The sequence below is a fragment of the Schistocerca americana genome, chromosome 5 (assembly GCF_021461395.2).
Source record: "Schistocerca americana isolate TAMUIC-IGC-003095 chromosome 5, iqSchAmer2.1, whole genome shotgun sequence".
NCBI lineage: Eukaryota > Metazoa > Arthropoda > Insecta > Orthoptera > Acrididae > Schistocerca > Schistocerca americana.
Window position 1 is genome coordinate 294,102,332 of NC_060123.1, and position 19,355 is coordinate 294,121,686.

Sequence of the window (19,355 nt, forward strand, 5' to 3'; positions counted from 1 at the left end):
CTGAGACTGGTTTGATGCAGCTATCCATGCTACTCTATCCTGTGCAAGCTTTTTCATCTCCCAGTACCTATTGCAGCCTACATCCTTCTGAATCTGCTTAGTGTATTCATCTCTTGGTCTCCCTCTACGATTTTTACCCTCCACGCTGCCCTCCAACACCAAATTGGTGATCCCTTGATGTCTCAGAACATGTCCTACCAACTGGTCCCTTCTTCTTGTCAAGTTGTGCCACAAAATCCTCTTCTCCCCAATTCTATTCAATACCTCCTCATTAGTTATGTGATCTACCCATCTAATCTTCAGCATTCTTCTATAGCACCACATTTCGAAAGCTTCTATTCTCTTCTTGTCTAAACTATTTATCGTCCATGTTTCACTTCCATACATGGCTATACTCCATACAAATACTTTCAGAAACTACTTCCTGACTCTTAAATCTATACTCGAAGTTAACAAATTTTTCTTCTTCAGAAACGCTTTCCTTGCCATTGCCAGTCTACATTTTATATCCTCTCTATTTCGACCATCATCAGTTATTTTGCTCCCCAAATAGCAAAACTCCTTTACTACTTTAAGTGTCTCATTACCTAATCTAATTCCCTCAGCATCACCCGATTTAATTCGACTACATTCCATTATCCTCGTTTTGCTTTTGTTGATACTCATCTTACACCCTCCTTTCAAGACACTGTCCATTCCGTTCAATTGCTCTTCTAAGTCCTTTGCTGTCTCTGACAGAATTACAATGTCATCGGCGAACCTTAAAGTTTTTATTTCTTCTCCGTGGATTTTAATACCTACTCCGAATTTTTCTTTTGTTTCCTTTACTGCTTGCTATGAATACTGAATTTCCTAACGATTTCCGAAATGGAATGTCCCATGCGTCTAGGTCCAACTACCATCCCGCGTTCAAAGGCTTTTAATTTCCGTCATGCTGCCATAATCGCGTCGGAAACATTTTCACATGAATCAACTGAGGGCAAACCACAGCTCCGCAAATACCTCGTGTACGCGATGGTATCGCCATATACATATATCGCTGTCCCGTGACTTTAGTTAGCTCAGCATGTTGTGCGCGAGACTGACCTCTGCCTGGGAGGCGGCGGCCGGCGCGGCGACGGGCAGCCTGGAGGCACGCTGCTCCACCGTCAGCATGCTGATGGCCAGCGTCAGCGTCGCCACGATCACCTCCCACGGGTGGCTGGCGCACAGCTCGCCGTGCGCGCTGAACACTCGCGATGCCGCCATCTCGCACTAGCTGTCGCTATCTGCAACAAGAGCACACACACACGCTGCTTAAAACTGCTGTGCCCGTCTCTGCTGCTGTTGAACTGAAAACATATAACTTATCTGTGGAAAATGTCAGGGTACCAGCGGCCTTCCAAACTTTTTTTCAGTCATTCAGCATTACAATAGTGACTAACTAAAACTGTGCGCACATTATGCCGCTTTTGAATTAAAACATATGGAAGAACTGTAAACGTTAGGGTGCCACCGGCCTTCGAAACATTTTTCGACGATTCACTGTACTACGAGAGTGGCTCACCAAAAATTGTACCCAAATGATGCCGCAGTTTCAAAAAGTGAGTGCATTCTGAGAGAATTTGCTATGAATTGCAGGAACAAATGTACAAATGTGTGTGAAATCCTATGGGACTTAACTGCTAAGGTCATCAGTCCCTAAGCTTACATACACACTACTTAACCTAAATTATCCTAATGACCAACACACACACCCATGCCCGAGGGAGGACTCGAACCTCCACCGGGGCCAACCAAACAGTCCACGACTGCAGCGCCCTAGACCGCTCGGCTAATCCCGCGCGGCCAATTGCAGGAACATTGGTGACCCAAATAAACTGACAGAACAGAAGCGACTAATACGTCTGGAGTTCGTCGTGGGAAGGAAGTACAGAATTTGACAATTCGACAAGAATTAGGTCAGATTCTGAACAAGAATCACTTGAGCAGTCGCTCATGCCATTTACGCAGGAATTATCCCAGCATTTGCCTTCATTATTTACAGAAACCGATCCGTTTTGCAGAACTGCGATAACTTGACTTACCAGTTATTCAACAATTGGTAGATAGCGCAATACGGGAGGGGGGGAAGGGAAAGGTGGGAGACTGAGACAAGCCCTTTCAGTATCTACCCACAACCCCTTTATATTTATAGACGAGAGATCTCTGGTGCCAAATTGTCGCATACGAGTAAATAGCCTGTAAGGGTCTAGAATGAAGAGGGAGATTCCGGGTTTGGGTCACGGTACAGTACACAGTTTTAATCTGCCGAGGAGTAAAAGATCAGAACACACTCCTCTGCAGAGTGAAACTTTGATGAACAGGAGTGTGTACTGATTTTAACTCCTCGGCAGATTAAAACTGTGTGTTGTACCGTGACTCAAACCCGTAACCTCCCTCTTTCTTGGTAAATACTCCAGCGGCGGAGTCACTCAGGTACCACTCACGCGACAGGTACTGTGAGGACGTGACTAGATGGCACAGTGGATACAGTACTGGCTCACGAAAGGCAAAGTTTCCGGTCTCGATCCCCAGTTTTAATCTGCCAGCACTTTTCAGTCTATAAGATTCATTGTGCGTGAAGCTGGCGACTAAAAACACTGTCAAAACTACCTGAATGCTTATCAGTTTAATTAAGATAGTCCGCGTATCAATACTATTCACATCCTGATTGAATGTGTCAAAGTTCTGATACGTGAAAAGTTGAGGAGCATACAAATGATACTGCCATCGATGCAACACTCAACAGCGGTTAACAGTAAATGCTCCGTGGAAAACGTCAACAGTCCAAAGCAATGGCACAAAAGACACACGTGGAAGTAGCTTCAACCAACGCAATGCCTTACGGATAAGGAAGCTGTTTAGCGTCGTGCGATCGGCGTTTTGCATAATCGGATTGATCGATCTATAAGTTTTCAGCCCTATGTAATCAAATAAAATACAGGTAATGAAAGGTTATCTACAACTTGTACAGACACCAGACAGCAGTTATATGACTCGAAAGGCGTGAAAGGGAAGGAATGGTGAGTCACAATCGTAACTTCTCGCTTATGTGTGTCAACTTGTAAAAGTAACCAAGAAGAAACCTGAATAGGGAATGCAAGAGCGAAGAATTTAAGTAAGATGTATCAACAACACTGCAGTTCCATCGAAGACAGCAAAGGACTTGAAAGAGTCGTTGAATGGAATGGACAGTGTCTTGAAACAAGATTATGGCATAAATACAACAAAAGTAATAAAGGTAATGGAATGTAGTCCAATTAAATGATGTGGTGCTGACGGGATTAGATTACGAAATGGCACACTAGTACCAATATACCAATATGAAGTTTGCTATTTGGGCTGCAAAATATGTGATTATGGCCAAAGTAAAGAGGAATTTAAATAGAGACTGGCAATAGAAAGAAAAGGGTTTCCGAAAAACAGATATATGTTAACATCAAATACAAATTTAATTGTTAGAAAGTCTTTTCTGAAGGCATTTGTCTGAAGTGAATCCTTACACGGAAGTGAAACGTGAACGATAAGCAGTTGAGACAAGAAGAGAATAAATTCGTTTGAATGTGGTGCTTAGAAGAATGCTGAAGATTAGATGGGTAGATCTAGTAATTAATGACTAGGTACTGAGTTGAATTGGGGAAAATGTTTATAGCATCACTTGACTAAAAGAAGGGCTAGGTTGATTGGACACACCCTGAGGTATCAAGGAATTGTCAGTCTGGTAATGGAAGAATGTGCTTGGGGTAAAAACTGTAGTAGGAGATCTGGCATGAATACGATAAGCAGGCGGAGGGTGTAGTAGTTACGTAGAGATAAAGAGGCTTGCATAGCGCAGACTGGAGTGCAGAGCTGCATGGAATTGCAATTCCGACTGAAGTTCACGAGAAAAAACACAGCCAAATGACAACTCCAAGAATCTACTGGAGTCGCTGCCGCCTGAACTGTGGCTTTAATAGATACTGATCGACTGATGGTCCAATTAAGATGTATCCCCCTGTATTGACGAATACGAATGTAATGTCAGAATGCAGATTTATCTCGGCAAATTTCACTAATTAAACCCTCTCTGGTTATTAGGCCAATAAAAGTTCCTCTTATATCTTCCGGCTATGGAAGACACGCTGAAGACGACTACTAGAAGCTTGTCCAGACGTTGCTTCGAGATGACGCTGTTACTTGAACAGTACCTCAACAAGTTTGAATTGCGCATGTGGTAACTCACTTTAGTATGTGTGTTGCACATTATTTCAGACGATTCTAGTTCATCTTCGATACGAAGGACAACAGGACCACCGATGGTAACTGTCACCTTAAGTCCTGCAGCACAGGGCTCTAAAAGTAACGACAACGTTTTTAATCTAACGCATCTCTCAACCACCTTCGTATTAAATTAAGTCTTACTTTATTTTCTGTCATTACGTATATTAATGGGATTTCACCACAAATGAGTACTTTTTTATCAGACCGAATATTTTAGAAGGATCGCAGGCAAGTAGAACACACCGATTTTGGAATGATACTTATTTGGAATGGATTCCGTCTATCCTCTATGTATACTGCAGAGGAAAGCGCAGGCAGTATCAATGCCCGTGGATAACGAAACGTATCGGCGTAACTAATCAGAGAATGAAATCTAATCTGTCAACGCGACAGGGGTACAAACTGCTTGCTGGAAAACAAATAATGTGCCGAACGAGAGGAATAAGAAGTACCGAATCAATACCTCGAGTCTCTTGAAATATCCTTAAGCTAATAAACATGGTAGATGGTGCGCTGCAATTTCGTGCGCCCCCCCCCCCCCCCCCCCCCCACACACACACACATACGCGCGCGTGCGCGCGTGCGCGTTCGTCCTCCCGCCACCTCGATTTACGAGTTGCAAACCTCTCGAGATGGAATGCCTCAGCCATCTATTAAGCCCTGCTAAACCTCTGCCACACCTTCAAGTCATCCTGTTTTAGCTATTTAGTCTGTCTTCGTCGGAGGTGAATTTCTAATGAGTTGCGTGAGGCTTGCAACCTCCATTTCATAATTTTTCCCTGTGACTGTGCGATTTCTAAATCGAAGTCCTTCTGTTAACATTCGCTCAATGGCAGGGCAAAAACAAACAAGTGGATAAGCGCACCTGCTCCTAACACTTTTTGTCCCAGTGTATGTATCATTCATCGCAGAGATTACGCGTTAACGAAGACGGCTCTTCCACATAAATAATGCATTGTCTGAACAGCGCTCCGAGGTCAGTTCCTCTGAAAGCATGACAATGGGGTGGTGTCTGGAAAGAAGGCTGGCTGTCCAGTTATTATTCCGAGAGCTCTACACGGTTCCACAGTTATGCTAGAAGCAAACCCTTAGTGTACTGCGGGCGGCGTACACTTGTCCGAACAGGGGCAACTCACACCGCAGAGCGCTCCAACTTGAAAAGCTTCTTCCTCTAAGCATTAATATCATCTAGTAGGGGGCCCGCTGTCTTCAAGCCCGCCGCATGTGAGCAGGCATTATCTTGCTGAAATGTAAGCTCAAGATGGGTTGCCATGTAGAGCAATAAAATAAGGCGTGGAATAACATCGACGTACCGTTCTGCCGTACAGGTGCTGCCGCTGACACCAAGAGGATCCTGCTATGAAAAGACCTGGCACCCCAGACCAACACTCCTGGCAGTCAGGCCCTATGGCCGTCGACAGCCAGGTTGATATCACACAGCTGTCTGGGGCGTCTCCAGACACGTCTTCGCTTGTTACGGGAACTGGAATCTAAATGATTGGCGTATAATTGTCCTTAGTGATGAGTCCCGCTTCGAATCGAGCCGTGATGACCAGCGAAGCCATGTCTGGAGACGCCCCGAACAACGGTGGAATACCAACCTGGCTGTCGCTGACCATACGACCCAACACCATGAATGGTGGTCTTGGGTGCGATTTCTTTGCTCACCTGGACCCGTTTGGTTTTCATCCACAGCACCCTCACAGAACAGCGGTACTTTGATGCTATTCTAGGCGCCGTTTTGTTGCCCTTCATGGCAAGCCATCCTGAGCCTAAATTTCAATTAGATAATGCCCGCCCGCACACGGCGAGAGTTTACACTGCTTGACAAGCACTAACTTCACCAGGAAGGTCGCTGGATCTCTTCCCAACTGAGAACGTTTGGAGCATTATGGGCAGGATCCTCCAAATAGCTCGTGATTTTGACGATCTAACACGCCAGATGGACAGAATGTGGCACGATATCCCTCAAGAGGCATCCAACAACTCTATCGATCAACGCCGAGCCGAAGAACTGCTTGCATAAGGACCAGAAGTAGACCAACGCGCTAGTGACTTACTCAATTTGCGAAGCCCTTTCTCTTCTACAAACCAACCAATTTTCTTTAAAATTGTATCATTTGTTTGTTTGCACATGTACATCATATCCACCCTACGATTCCATTCGTGTAATTCCTTCGTTTTGCGTCGGATTTTTTCATTTTTTTAAAAGTATATGACAGCTACTACTACTCTCACAGATATATACGAAGAACCAGAGGCTTGGTGATTCTGAGTAGCTGTAAATTATGATACCTTGAGCTGGAACAACAATCTAATCTTCTGACAGAAAGGTCTCTACATATTGCTCACTTGTGCTTTCAGGCGCAATTCCCTTTTTGTCCTACTGCTCTGCTCGGACAAATGCATTTCTCGTACGCAGGGACTAGTAGACAGTTAGACGATACTTTAAGATTTTATATCATACAAACCGAACGGGTGTGGCGGTAAGTGTGTGTCTCCACTCTGCGACACTCAAAGGGATTCCCACGCAGTAAGCCCTCTCGATACTTATCAGTTCGCGTGAAGAATAGAATATATCACGAAGTGACTGGTGCTAGCAATTGCTTTGCTGTCTCTTGATGACGACCGCCAACTACGTGTGATCCAGTGAAAGCGGTATTTCCCAGTGTCGCAAAAATCCTGAGTGGAATTTGAGCGCATGAGACAGACTAGCGGTAAGCAACTAATCAACCTTTTTACTTACGCTTCATGAATAGGAAACGTTGAAACGCATTACAACCAGTTAGGGTTATGAGGAAGAGAAATTCTCAAGAAAACTTAGTGCAGCAATCATTCCAAAAGCGCAGCAGCAGCTACTACATAATGCGCCAATTCTCTACAAATCTGGGTCAACTGTTGGAATCCATGAGCCGATAGCGTTAACAAACGTGCAACTTACTAGTTTTCTAATGCTTCACAAACAGAGAAATAGTTTAGCCCGTAAACATTAAGTGCACTGCAGACATTAAATGTAACCTGACCGGTTTGAAACATTTTAAAACAACCGCTCTAGCCTGTGCAAGGTCGCTCACGTGTTTTCTTTCGGACTACACATTTACTACCCTTGATCCCAGCCTATCGAATCACATTTCCAGACTAGTTTCTTCTCACTGCAAGCGAGCAACAGACTGTTTACAGTACCGGTATGTAAATTACTTAGTTTAGCATTTTTGTCTTTAATTTTCACGTTTCTGGCGTCACTTTCTTTTCTTTACACAATTTAAACATTTCTCTCTGAATTAAGCGATATCGGAGCAATCGCAACCGTAGTTAGCTGGCTGGCTTCTATCATATCAGCCATTCTCTGCCTCGTATTTCATTAGCTATTTGCCACAGAGCCCACAATCGAATGAACTCCTCATTCTCCTGTTGTTCACAAATTCCACCGGCAGAGGTACCTTATTTTCGTTAAAAAGTTACACTACCTGCGTTCACTATTGATCTAACTTTTTTGCAGCTGTAGTATCAAATAACTGTGTTACCTAAGGCCTTCAATCTACACTTATTTGTGCAACTTACCTCTGCAAACAGCAGACCTATTCACAATCGTTTGTCTCCAACGCAAATCTTCAAACAAAATTCTTGAAATATCTATATTCAACAATACGGAGAAATTCCTTTTTTAGACGCTGTAGGTGAAAAAATTTCGTTTCAAAACCAGCAAAGTAAAACAGACACCTAGAACCAACAATTAAAGTTATTCCAGGACAACACACACAATTCAAGTCCAAGTAGCAAATGTGATTTATCCAGCTTGCAAAAGGGTTATGATGTTTGCTGAAAGAATCAGACATTATTAACGATCGACAGCAGTACAAAATTTATTCGAAATAAAATCGCTAATGCGAATATTTTGACTTCATCTGTATTTAAAAAAATTTGGAAATTTGTGGTAAGGTCTTAGGGGACCAAACTGCTGAGGTCATCGGTTCCTAAGCTTACGCACTGCTTAATCTAACTTAAACTAACTTACACTATGGACAACACACACTCCCATGCCCGAGTGAGGACTCGAACCTCGGACAGGGGTAGTCGCCCGGACCGCGGCAAGTCGCCTTAGACCGCGCGGCTACCCCAAGCGGCTCTGTATTAGACACAGTTATAAATAAGCTGATAATAACCAATAAATGGAAATGATATTGCTTTTAAAAATAAATTACAGATCACTTTTCGGAAAACAGATTTTGTTTGTGTCCGGTTAAATTCTGTACTCGATGTATAATTCTATCACGAATTATTTATTTTCCATTATCTGCACTAGCATAAGGAGTGCTGCACGAGGAAAGCAGTTTGACAAATATTCAGAAAGCAGCGCACGATTCTGTATTCGATGTGTGGCAAATCGTGAGGCGAAAAGCGATACTTAATTCTGTGCAAGTATTAGCCATTGGTGAATGCCGCGTTTCATTTCAAAATGCCGTTCAGGATTAGGTAGCGAGAAATCGAGAAATGCTGCGCACACACAGTACCATTCGGGAACATTACGAGTTTGCATTTCTGGCATTTGACGCGCTCTTAGCCCAAAAAATCATTTGCTGTCTCGAAATTAATTCTAGCATCATACTCCCGAATAGCTTTTCTGTTTCAATTCGCCAAATTGTGAATTTCACCATAGGAAGTGTATGAAGCGTCAGGGATGTGAATCCTAATTCAGTATGTTCAAATATCTTTTGTCTGAACACACGAGCGGACGAATTAATCCCTCAAGTGCTTCCGGCAACTGTCCGAGGACGTGGATTGCCATTGCTCAGTCCACATGGATCGTGAAACTGAGACGAAACACAGATGGCGCCGTTCTCTTAAATAAAACAACCACTGTGCATTAGCGGGATGTGGGTCAAGAGCCATGGGCGCAGCGAGAAAAAACAAATGACTGCGGACCAGACGGCACGATGTTCAAGACTGGCTGCTTCTCAATCAAGCGGCACGATTTCGAGGGCCTACGTACCTCACAACAACTTAAAAACTAAAAGTACAACTCTTCCACTTCCTGTTCTTTCATCAAAACCGTTTAAATCTTAGTATACAAATTTAGAAGGTAAGACAGATGTGCAATTTTTTGGCATATTTTTATGATTTCAGAAGTCCCATACATCCAACACAAGTGTCATTTATAGCATGTAAGCAACAACTTGAAAAGATCATGACGTCTCCTTCATGCAATGCGTACTGGAAAGAAACTACGTCAGTCAACGGACACGACGACAAACGGATACGTGCACAAAAAGCGCCTTGACTGTATTTACATAAGACATCGGCATCCCGTTTTCATTTTCATGGAAACAACATGAGTGTCTGTCTGTTCCTGAACATTGTTCCTTCCCATCACAGAACTGCTGCAAGACACTGTACGGAAAGTATCTACGAGGAGAGCAAGAAGATAAATTAAGTAAATATTTCGATTAAGATGTAGGCGCCTGGCCAGCATTATCAGCAGCTGAAACACCTCTTTCGTAAGTACGACAGACACATTCGTTCTGTCATGGAAATACATTGTTAATGTTTTTGGTGCTCTCTACCACTGCTGCCCTGATACGTCAGGTAACAACTGGGTACAAGGAATAATGTAATACTACGATTACCAGCACATTCCGTCTCGACAACCATGATTAGCAATTTATTCCGCCGGATGTTTTGAAAAATTGCTAACATTCTCGCTGACCTATGCTACGCAGTGTGAGATGACGGAAACTACCCATTATTTGCACTTCATGAAAAGCCGTTTTCGCGATTTATCCTAACGTTATTAACTGTTCATCGCTATCGATTCCTGAATAACATTTAATAGAAATTTAACACTAAATCAGATAGACTGAAATACGCTGTATGAACTAAAGATTAGATGATTATTGCAGTCTCTCTCAATGGCAGTTGTGTTCATTACGGTCGAAATGTTTTTCAGGACTAGGGCATACCAGTTCAGAGGACATAATGTATCTCGGGCAACGAAAAATACCAGAGAAGGGACGGGGTGAAGTGAGAGGATAATGTCTCGTCGATAACATGGCAATTTCCTCACTAACGCTAGCTCGGTTGGCCAAGACTGTTGGACGGAATCGGTCGCGGTCTTTTTGCAGAAAATTGTTTTCGGCATTTGCCTTAAATAATTTAGAGAAAGCGCGAAAAACCTAAACCAGGACGTCTCTCAGGAGATGCGAAAAAGTTTCTCTTAAACATGAGTTAGTGTCTTCAATAAACATTGGAGTGGTGGCGCATGCGCATAGACTAGTGCTACATGCCCGCTCTTCGTCCAGTTTTGCGGCATCTGAGGCGCGCAGAAGCATTCGTAGCGGAAGTACTGCATGCACACCCTCTCTGAATTGTGAATAAGCAAAGTTAGCCGGGTTATATTTCCCCAAGAGGGATATACTGATTGTGATCTTCTAGGCCCTCAGATTCAGCCAGTAAGCCTTTAATCTACCTAAAAGCATTCAATTTTTACGGCACTGACTTAGGCAATTTTGGAAGCAATGAAGTTTGTAACATTCAGCTCCCTTCTTACATGTATTAATCGTGCCCGTCTTTCAGTGTCCTAAAAATATTCAGCACCAGAGACGGAATAAAATAGCTAACCCTTACATACTGGATGTGGTACTGAAAATGGAGAGCACAATCAATCACTCCACTTTAGCTGCATTCCCCATGCTGGCACCCGCTATAATGAGCAGCTGACGTTTAGCGAAGCAAGCTGTATCTTGAAACTGTTCTCGTTTAGAAATTGCCCTATAGATACTACTTACGTAAGATCAAAAGCCACGGATAACATCGATGGCAAGGGATACAGAACGTTTCAAAACAAACGATAGGGGCATATTATACGACATTACAACCTCAGATTCCTACAAGGCCGTGGTTTACGAGGGCTCACTTGGACCGATCAACGACTTCCACCCTCATTCCACTCCGCATTAATCACGCGTCTTTTTCTCTGTATCTACATAGAATCAACATTTACCATTCTCCTTCATGTGAGTGTAATTCTAATCAGAAGCTGATGCAAACCACGTCTTTTTTTCGTTTCCCAAATTTGACGGAGAAAAATTAGAATTGTGAAGACATTTATGAATATGGAATAATCTCTCTCAGTCAGCTTCTATTTCTTTTACTAAAGATATTCGTTTTATCGAAGTCACTATAAAATTCCTCAGTCCTATACGGAAATCCTGCAGATCATCAGAGTACACGTATTTTCACCTCCCTGTATCGCTTGTGATTAAATTTCAGAAATATTATGAACTGGTAACAGAAAATTTACTTATCAAAATTTGCTTATCAGGCTATTGTTAAAAATTTACAGTGAAAAAAAATTGACGGCTTGAGTTTTTGATTTTGTAAGTACACATTCATGTATTTTCTCTGTACAAATAAGTATACAATGTAAACACATGATTTAGATGGTTAAACAGAGTACACACTCTGGAAGCCAAATACAGAAAAAGTTAAAAGCCAATATTTAAAATAATAGAATTGTCACTAGACGTGACATTAGGAGTAAGTGTTAAGTCACGTCTACCTACGGCTAATTCTACTACGTCGGCTACTGAATTTTAACTTCGTAAGACCGTAATTCTCATAGGCTGTCCATGCAATACCTCCAGTACGCATCGATAAAGCAGCTTATTTCTCGCTTATTCATGTCAGTGATGTGCTCTTATGATATAACTACTTCTGCAAGCATTTCTCCGGTTGTAACTATTCAAGCGTTTTATATTATATCTTGATTCCGTAGTACCTTAGGGCTATGTACACGTAGCAGTGACTGAATTCCATCCCAACTGTAAAGATACAGCACATGTAAAGGCAATTCAGGTACTCTTTCCCTGTGATGATATTTGAATCCGCGGACGAATTGAATGCAATGGGTTTCGTAAGTCTGAGTATGACGCGCGTGTTAAAGGAAGTTGGGCGCCGCATCACGCACTCAAGGCGACTGCCAAACAGGCGGGCAGTCCTACAAGGATGCCAATGGCCGTGGAGCGCAGTTCATGACGCGCGCCGCTCTTGTAGCCGGAAGTGAATGCGCTTACACACAAAAAACTACACGTCATGGGCTCACACGGACAGCTTCACAATAAAAAAATTACAGTACTGTCATATCGATCCAGCATCCTGATAAGAAACCAGGGCTCACTGACAATGAGTTCACAGGTGAAGGAAGAGTGGCTCTGATAGCAAGCAAGAAATGAAGATTTGGATTTAGCGTCCCGTCGACAATCAAGTCATTAGAGAGGGTGCACAAACTAGGTTAGAAGAAAGAGAGGGAAGATCGCGTTGTTTCGGACGATATTTTCCCGGTAATCGCCTTACATGATATAGTGCAATTAAGAAAACCTAAATGACGATGGCCGGACGGAGATTATCAGTCTGTTCCTTTGTAAAGCGACTTCCTTGCTCAGCCACTGAGCCGTCTCACTCGGCTTCTAATAAGAAGAATCAATGAGTATGTGGTGTACATCTACATCTATACTTCGTTAGAGTGCAGAGTGCAAGATGCCGACGTCACTTTCCTCCTTCCTGTTCCATCTGTGAATGGTGCGAGGGAAGAACGAGTATTGGTAACCATCCACGTGAGCTCCAATATCTCTAATTCATCGTCTTCTCGCAAAAAATGTCAGAAGAAGCAAAACGTTGGATGACTTTCTACGAATGAATGCTCTCTGAATTTACCACACTGTGATGCACAGTGTCTTCCTCGTAGCATCGGCCACTTGAGTTGGTTCAGAATCTCCGCGCAGTTTTTGCGCTCAGGAAACGAAGTTGAGAAAAAATCCACTGTTCCTCTCTGGATCTCGTCTATTTCTTTTATCGTATCTAACTGTTGAGGGTCCCAGTGTATACTCAAATACTGCTCACACAAGGGTTTTGTAAGCTGCCTCTTCCAAGGAATTTGGCTTTCCAATGCTAAATTTCATGTGCCAGTTCGACCTGAAATCGTTCCACACACATACTCCCAATAATTAATAAATGTGACTTTTTCCAACGATTGTGCGGAATAGTGCAATGAAACAATAACGAGTCTTTTTGTCTACTTACGCACAGCAGCTCGGCATTTGCCTTTCGCCTCTATGGAAACCAAAGGAATCTATATTAGTATGTCCCGGAGGCGGGGCAGGCTATTTTGAAGTCCTCTTCTTCCAAAATATTCAGTCGCGTAACTTGATCGCTACCTCGATCAGACAACCATCTCTGAGCACCATCGAATTTTCGAGTACACAGTGACTCAAGACCAGTCATCAACAGAAGCTTGGGGTGGATAATAAATTACGCAAAGGACTACCACGTTTTTGTTTTCGAAAGAACTACCCGATCTTACAAGGGCATATCTTTTATATGTAAACATACAATCCAGAGGAACATTTAACAATTACGTTAGGGATCAGTTTTCATTTACTTGCAAGATGTTGTTTACACCACCATGAGGGGCTGAACTTCGTATGGTTTAGATCTCAAACATCACCACAAAACACGCCAGACGAACATGTGAAGAATGGCTAACTCTCGGCTGCAGTACTGGTAGACGTATGTAGACTAGCTGAAAATCTCCTTTCTGGTGCTCCACTTCTTGTACGAGCATACAGGGAGCGACCACTGTATTTCCTCTTACAGAAACAGCCGTTGTCTTGGAACTGCAAGCGCAGTCGTCGAATGGTTTCAGCTGTTGGAGGTCCAGCGCCGTAGTATCCACGAAAATCACGCCTCTCAGCTGTAATTCAATTGCAGCTGTTGAAACGGAGAGCGCAGAACGCTTTTTGTTCCTGTGTTATCGCGGGCACAAGGCGCACACTGGGTAATAAAAAAACGAACGAGCCAGCGAGCGAGGTAACTGCCCCAGGCCAGGTAGTGTGCTCTACTGGCAACCGCCTGAACTGGCAACTTACAGCTGGCGCCAGGGTAAACTTTTAGTCTTCATACGTAAATCAGGAATTTACCCCAAGTTTCTATCTTCATTCGTGTAAAACGTAGTCTTTCGACATCGGATGAATCATTTTGAAACACTGTGAAACTCCCACTGATATGGTCATGTCACATTAATCCTTTTCTCATATTCCATCCGATCTTCTTCTTTAAAAACAATACGTCAAATTCTCTGTTTTAGTTTAATACCGTTGTGAAATGGTATTAATTACGATTGGACGATGAAGCAAACAACGAGGACAAGCCGTCAAAATGGCTCTGAGCACTATGGGACTTAACATCTGAGGTCATCAGTCCCGTAGAACTTAGAACTACTTAAACATAACTAGCCTAAGGACATCACACACATCCATGCCCGAGGCAGGATTCGAACCTGCGACCGTAGTAGTCGCCAGGTTCCGGATTGAAACGCCTAGAACCGCTCGGCCACCGCGGACGGCGACAAGTCGTCAATTACTGGTAAAAAAACTTACGTTTCTTTATTTTTTAACGCTTCTAACACGATCACCAACACTGATATTACACAATGTGTAAACATAGCCTGCCTATCACAACTTCCTTTTCACAGTTCTCCTATGAATGGGTACAGAATATCATTGCAGTATCGTGCGTTTATTGTTTCGTTGAAAAATATGGGACCCACAATCCGACGTCTAGAAATTGCAATCAAAACTCGTATCTTCACAGAATGAAGTGGTTTCTCATGAATACACAATGGATTTGCAGTACTCCACATATGAGAATTTTGAGAGTTCATGTACCCGGATAAATGAAACCACGCCTCATCAGTGAAAAACGTTTCATTAAGAATATCCCTTCCATTTTGTTGAACGAAATTTTTGAACCATTGACAATAATGCAGCCTCTGGCCTTGATCAGTATTTCTCAGTTCTTGCACGACTGTCACTCTGTATGGGAAAAGTTCTAATTTTTTCCTTACAGCTGTGTGGGCCGTTCCGACACTTAACATCCAGTTCCTGGGTGAGTTTTCTTACTGACTTGTTCGGACTCATGGACATTTTATCGGTCAGACAAAACGCTAGGAAGACTTCTCGGTGCATGTCACTGAACTCGTACTTCGAAATTTATTATCAAATCTCGCACAGTATCGCGACGTGGGAGTGTTGTCTCCGGGAAAACTGAATTAAATGTTTGACGAACTGCAACTGTGTATTTACGACCAGCTTTGAACACTTGTTCGACTAAAAACCCACGTTCTTCATTGGTTAGCGTTTTAACAGTGACAAAAGCGAAACAAACGAACAAAGGAACTAAACTAAAACGTTCACGTCAACACGTAACGACACACACCAACGATACTACTGACGCTGGCTGAGATAAGCGAAACAGTGGAATGCTGGGATAGTCCACTTAAAGGGAAGTAACCCAGGAAGGCGAACAATCACACGGCACGCGTGGCTAACAATCATACGGCATTGCGGAGAGACTTTTTGAACACCCCGTATTAACGGTATAATGTGCCACGACATATGTAGACGCGAATACATGTTAACCAACTACAGAGTCGGAGACTGTGACTGCAGCTTACAGCTTCTGACACGCTGCTGCAGCTTCTTCTTCTTCTTCTTGTTCTTCTTTTTCTTCTTCCAATACTAATACTACGAGGGGCCTTCAATAAGAAGTGCAACACGTTTTATTAACAGTTTGGATTTATTCAGAATTCCAGTACACCATATTATTCTCCCCTCTTTTCCAACATTCTCCGTTTAATGCGACGGCCTTACGCCACCTTATTTGGAGGGCCTGTATATTTGCATGTTACCACTCTACTGGTCAACGTCGCAGCCAACGTCTTGCTGCATCAATAACCTCCCCATCATCCAAGTACTGCTTCCTGCGGAGTGCATCCTTCATTGGGCCAAACAGATGGAAGTCGGAAGGTGCGAGATCAGGACTGATGATGTTTAGTTTGGGGGGTGGTCAACTGCGGTGTTATCAGCACCCGTACAAAGTCCCACTATTTACACAGTCCAATTTTTAACTCAATCCAATCTAGCAACAGTCACGAAGGATGATGATGAAATGATGAGGACAACACAAACACCCAGTCCCCAGGCAGAGAAAATCCCCAACGCGTCCGGGAATCGAACCCAGGACCCCGTGACCCAGAGGCAGCAACGCTAGCCACTAGACTACGAGCTGCGGACAACAGAGATCCGGGCTGGTAGGGTAGTCCTGATCTCGCACCTTCCGACTTCCATCTGTTTGGCCCAATGAAGGATGCACTCCGCAGGGAGCAGTACTTGGATGATGGGGAAGTTATTGATACAGCAAGACGTTGGCTGCGACGTTGACCAGTAGAGTGGTAACATGCAAACATACAGGCAAACACTACAATGAAGCAGACTTGTGTGAGGCCTTGCGTTGTCAAGGAGAAGGAGAAGTTCATTTGCCCTTTGAGAGTGTCCGCACGTTCCAACATTGCAGGAGTCACCGCTGTGTGCGACCGGCCGGCACGCAAGAGAGGAGGAGATGATTAGCGTTTAACGTCCCGTCGACAACGAGGTCGTTAGAGACGGAGCACAAGCTCGTATTAGGGAACGACGGGGAAGGAAATCAGCCGTTCCCTTTCAAAGGAACCATCCCGGCATTTGCCTGAAGTGATTTAGGGAAATCACGCAAAATCTTAATCTGAATGGCCGCACGCGTGTTTGAACCGTCGTCTTCCTGCATACGAGTCCAGTGTCTGACCACTGCGCCACCTCACTCGGTCACGCAGGAGATCGGACAGATTTGTGCGACCTTGTTGCGATCATGATAGACGCCTCGTCCAACGACTCACCGTGGTTTAATTCACTGCCAGGTCTCCGTACGCATTCCGCAAGCGCCCATGAATATCTGCAACACTCTCATTTTCCGCCGGAAGAAACTCAGCGACAGATCTCTGCTTGGAACGCATCTCCTTTACAAAAGCCACTCTGAAGGCTACATACAGCGTCTCCACTTATCGAAACTTCATGAAACTCCACAGGCTGGAGAGGAAATATTCCACAATGTAATACAACAAAATATGCATTTTTTTCAACCAGAACTGGTCGAGTAAAAAATGTGTAGCATTATTTATTGAACGCCCCTGGTACTACTACTACTATTACTACTACTACTGCTGCTACTACCTACACGCACTGCCCGTACAAGCGGTAGACTCCCAAGCACTGTCGTATTGGACACTGCAGTATGATTACTGATACATCGCGACAAATGCAGCCAGAAGAAAGAACTCAATGAAAACGGCGAAAACAGAATCAACACCATGCATAAAGGTTAACACATTGCTATCAACAAAGTACTACACTGAGATGACAAAAGTCTTACGATACTTCGTAATATCGGGTCGGACCTACTTTTGCACGACGTATTGCAGCAACTTGGCTTGCCATAGACTCAACAAGTCGTTGAAAGGGCCCTGCAAAAATATTTAGCCATGCCGCCTCTATACCCATCAATAATTGCGAAAGCGTTGCCGGTGCAGGATTTTTGTGCACGAATTGACCTCTCCAGTATGTTCCATGGGATTCAGGTCGGGCGATATGAATGGTCACTCATTCGCACGAATTGTCCAGAATGATCTTCAAACCAGTCACGAAAACTTGTGGCCCGGTAATGTGGAGCATTGTCGTCCATAAAAATTTCATCGTTGTTTGCGGACATTAAGTCAATGAATGGCTGCAGATGGTCTCCAAGTAGCCCAACATAGCGATTTCCAGTCGATGATCGGTTCGGTTGGACCAGAGGACCCAGTCCATTCCACGTAAACACTGCCCACACCATTATGGAGCCACCCCGAGCTTGAACAGTGCCTTGTTGACAACTTGCGTCCATGTCTTCGTGGAGTCTGCACCACACTCGAACGCTACGATCGCTTCTTACCAATTGAAATAGGGATTCATCTGACCAGGCCACGATTTTCCAGTGGTCTAGGGTCCAACAGATATCGTTATGAACCCAGGAGAGGCGCTGTTAGCAAAGGCATTCACGTCGGTCGTCTGCTGTGGTAGCCCATTAGCGCCGAATTAAGCCTCAATGTCCTAACGGATACGTTCGTCGTAGGACCTCACATGGATTTCTGTGGTTATTTCAAGCAGTGTTGCATTGACAGCTCTACGCAAACATCGCTTCTCTCGGCCGTCAACTGAAGGCCGTCGGCCACTGCCTTGTCCGTGGTGAGAGGTAATGCCTGAAATCTGGTATTATCCGCAAACTCTTGACACTGTGGTTCTTGGAATACTGAATTCTCTAACGATTTCCGAAATGGAGTATCCCACGTGTCTAGCTTCAATTACCAATCACGTCGGACGCCTTTTCACAAAGATCATCTAAGTACAAATGACAGCTCGGCCAATGCATAGCCCTTTTGTACCTTGTATACGCTATACTACCGCCATCTGTATATGTGCAAATCGCTAGTCCATAGCTTTTGACACATCAGTGTAAAATCACAACGGATGACGTCCCCCCCCCAGGTAGCTGAGTAGTCAGCGCGACGGAATGTCATACCTAACGGCCCGGGTTCGATTCCCGGCTGGGTCGGAGATTTTCTTCGCTCAGGGACTGGGTGTAGTTTTGTCCTTATCATCACCATTTCATCCCCATCGACACTCAAGTCGCCGAAGTGGCGTCAACTCGAAAAACTTGCACCAGGCGAACGGTCTACCCGCCGGGAGGCCCTAACCACATGGCATTTCCATTACAACGGATAACCAAGGAACCCGACAGAAAAATTTTATCACAGTGGACAGACGAGGGTAAGGTGGACAGACGAGGGTAAGGAAGTACGTAGTGCAAAAGACGGATGCGCGGACGGAAGTGACAACTCCATTAGCGACTTGGCGAAGCTCAGGGTGGGCGCTAACAGAGTGGCGTTGGTTCGCCACTGACGTATAACGCGGCCACTAGCCGCGCGAGCCAGCGCCGTACTTTTCAGTGCCGGCGCGCCCACGTCCGCACGCCGTCTGATGCAAAGGTCGCCACGCTTCAGCTCCCGCCCTGCTCGTCTGCTGTTGCTCACGTAGACCAACAGGTACATACACCCCCGCGCGCGTCCCTACCTCTGCCGTGTCAACGTTTGAAACCTGCATCCAATCCGGGTCACGTGA

The 19,355-nt window shown here is 44.2% G+C and overlaps 1 protein-coding gene across 4 annotated transcripts in view; it reads right to left on the reverse strand.

Annotated features, from left to right (window-relative positions):
* Positions 1–19,355, reverse strand: part of LOC124615930 (3-hydroxy-3-methylglutaryl-coenzyme A reductase) — a 391,620-nt gene that overhangs the window by 102,510 nt on the left and 269,755 nt on the right. For all 4 annotated transcript variants that reach the window (XM_047144117.1, XM_047144113.1, XM_047144116.1 and 1 more), the window contains one exon: positions 1,087–1,268. In XM_047144117.1, coding sequence (XP_047000073.1) covers positions 1,087–1,248 — 162 coding nt within the window. In that variant the 5' untranslated portion in view covers positions 1,249–1,268. The remainder of the gene's footprint in view (positions 1–1,086; positions 1,269–19,355) is intronic.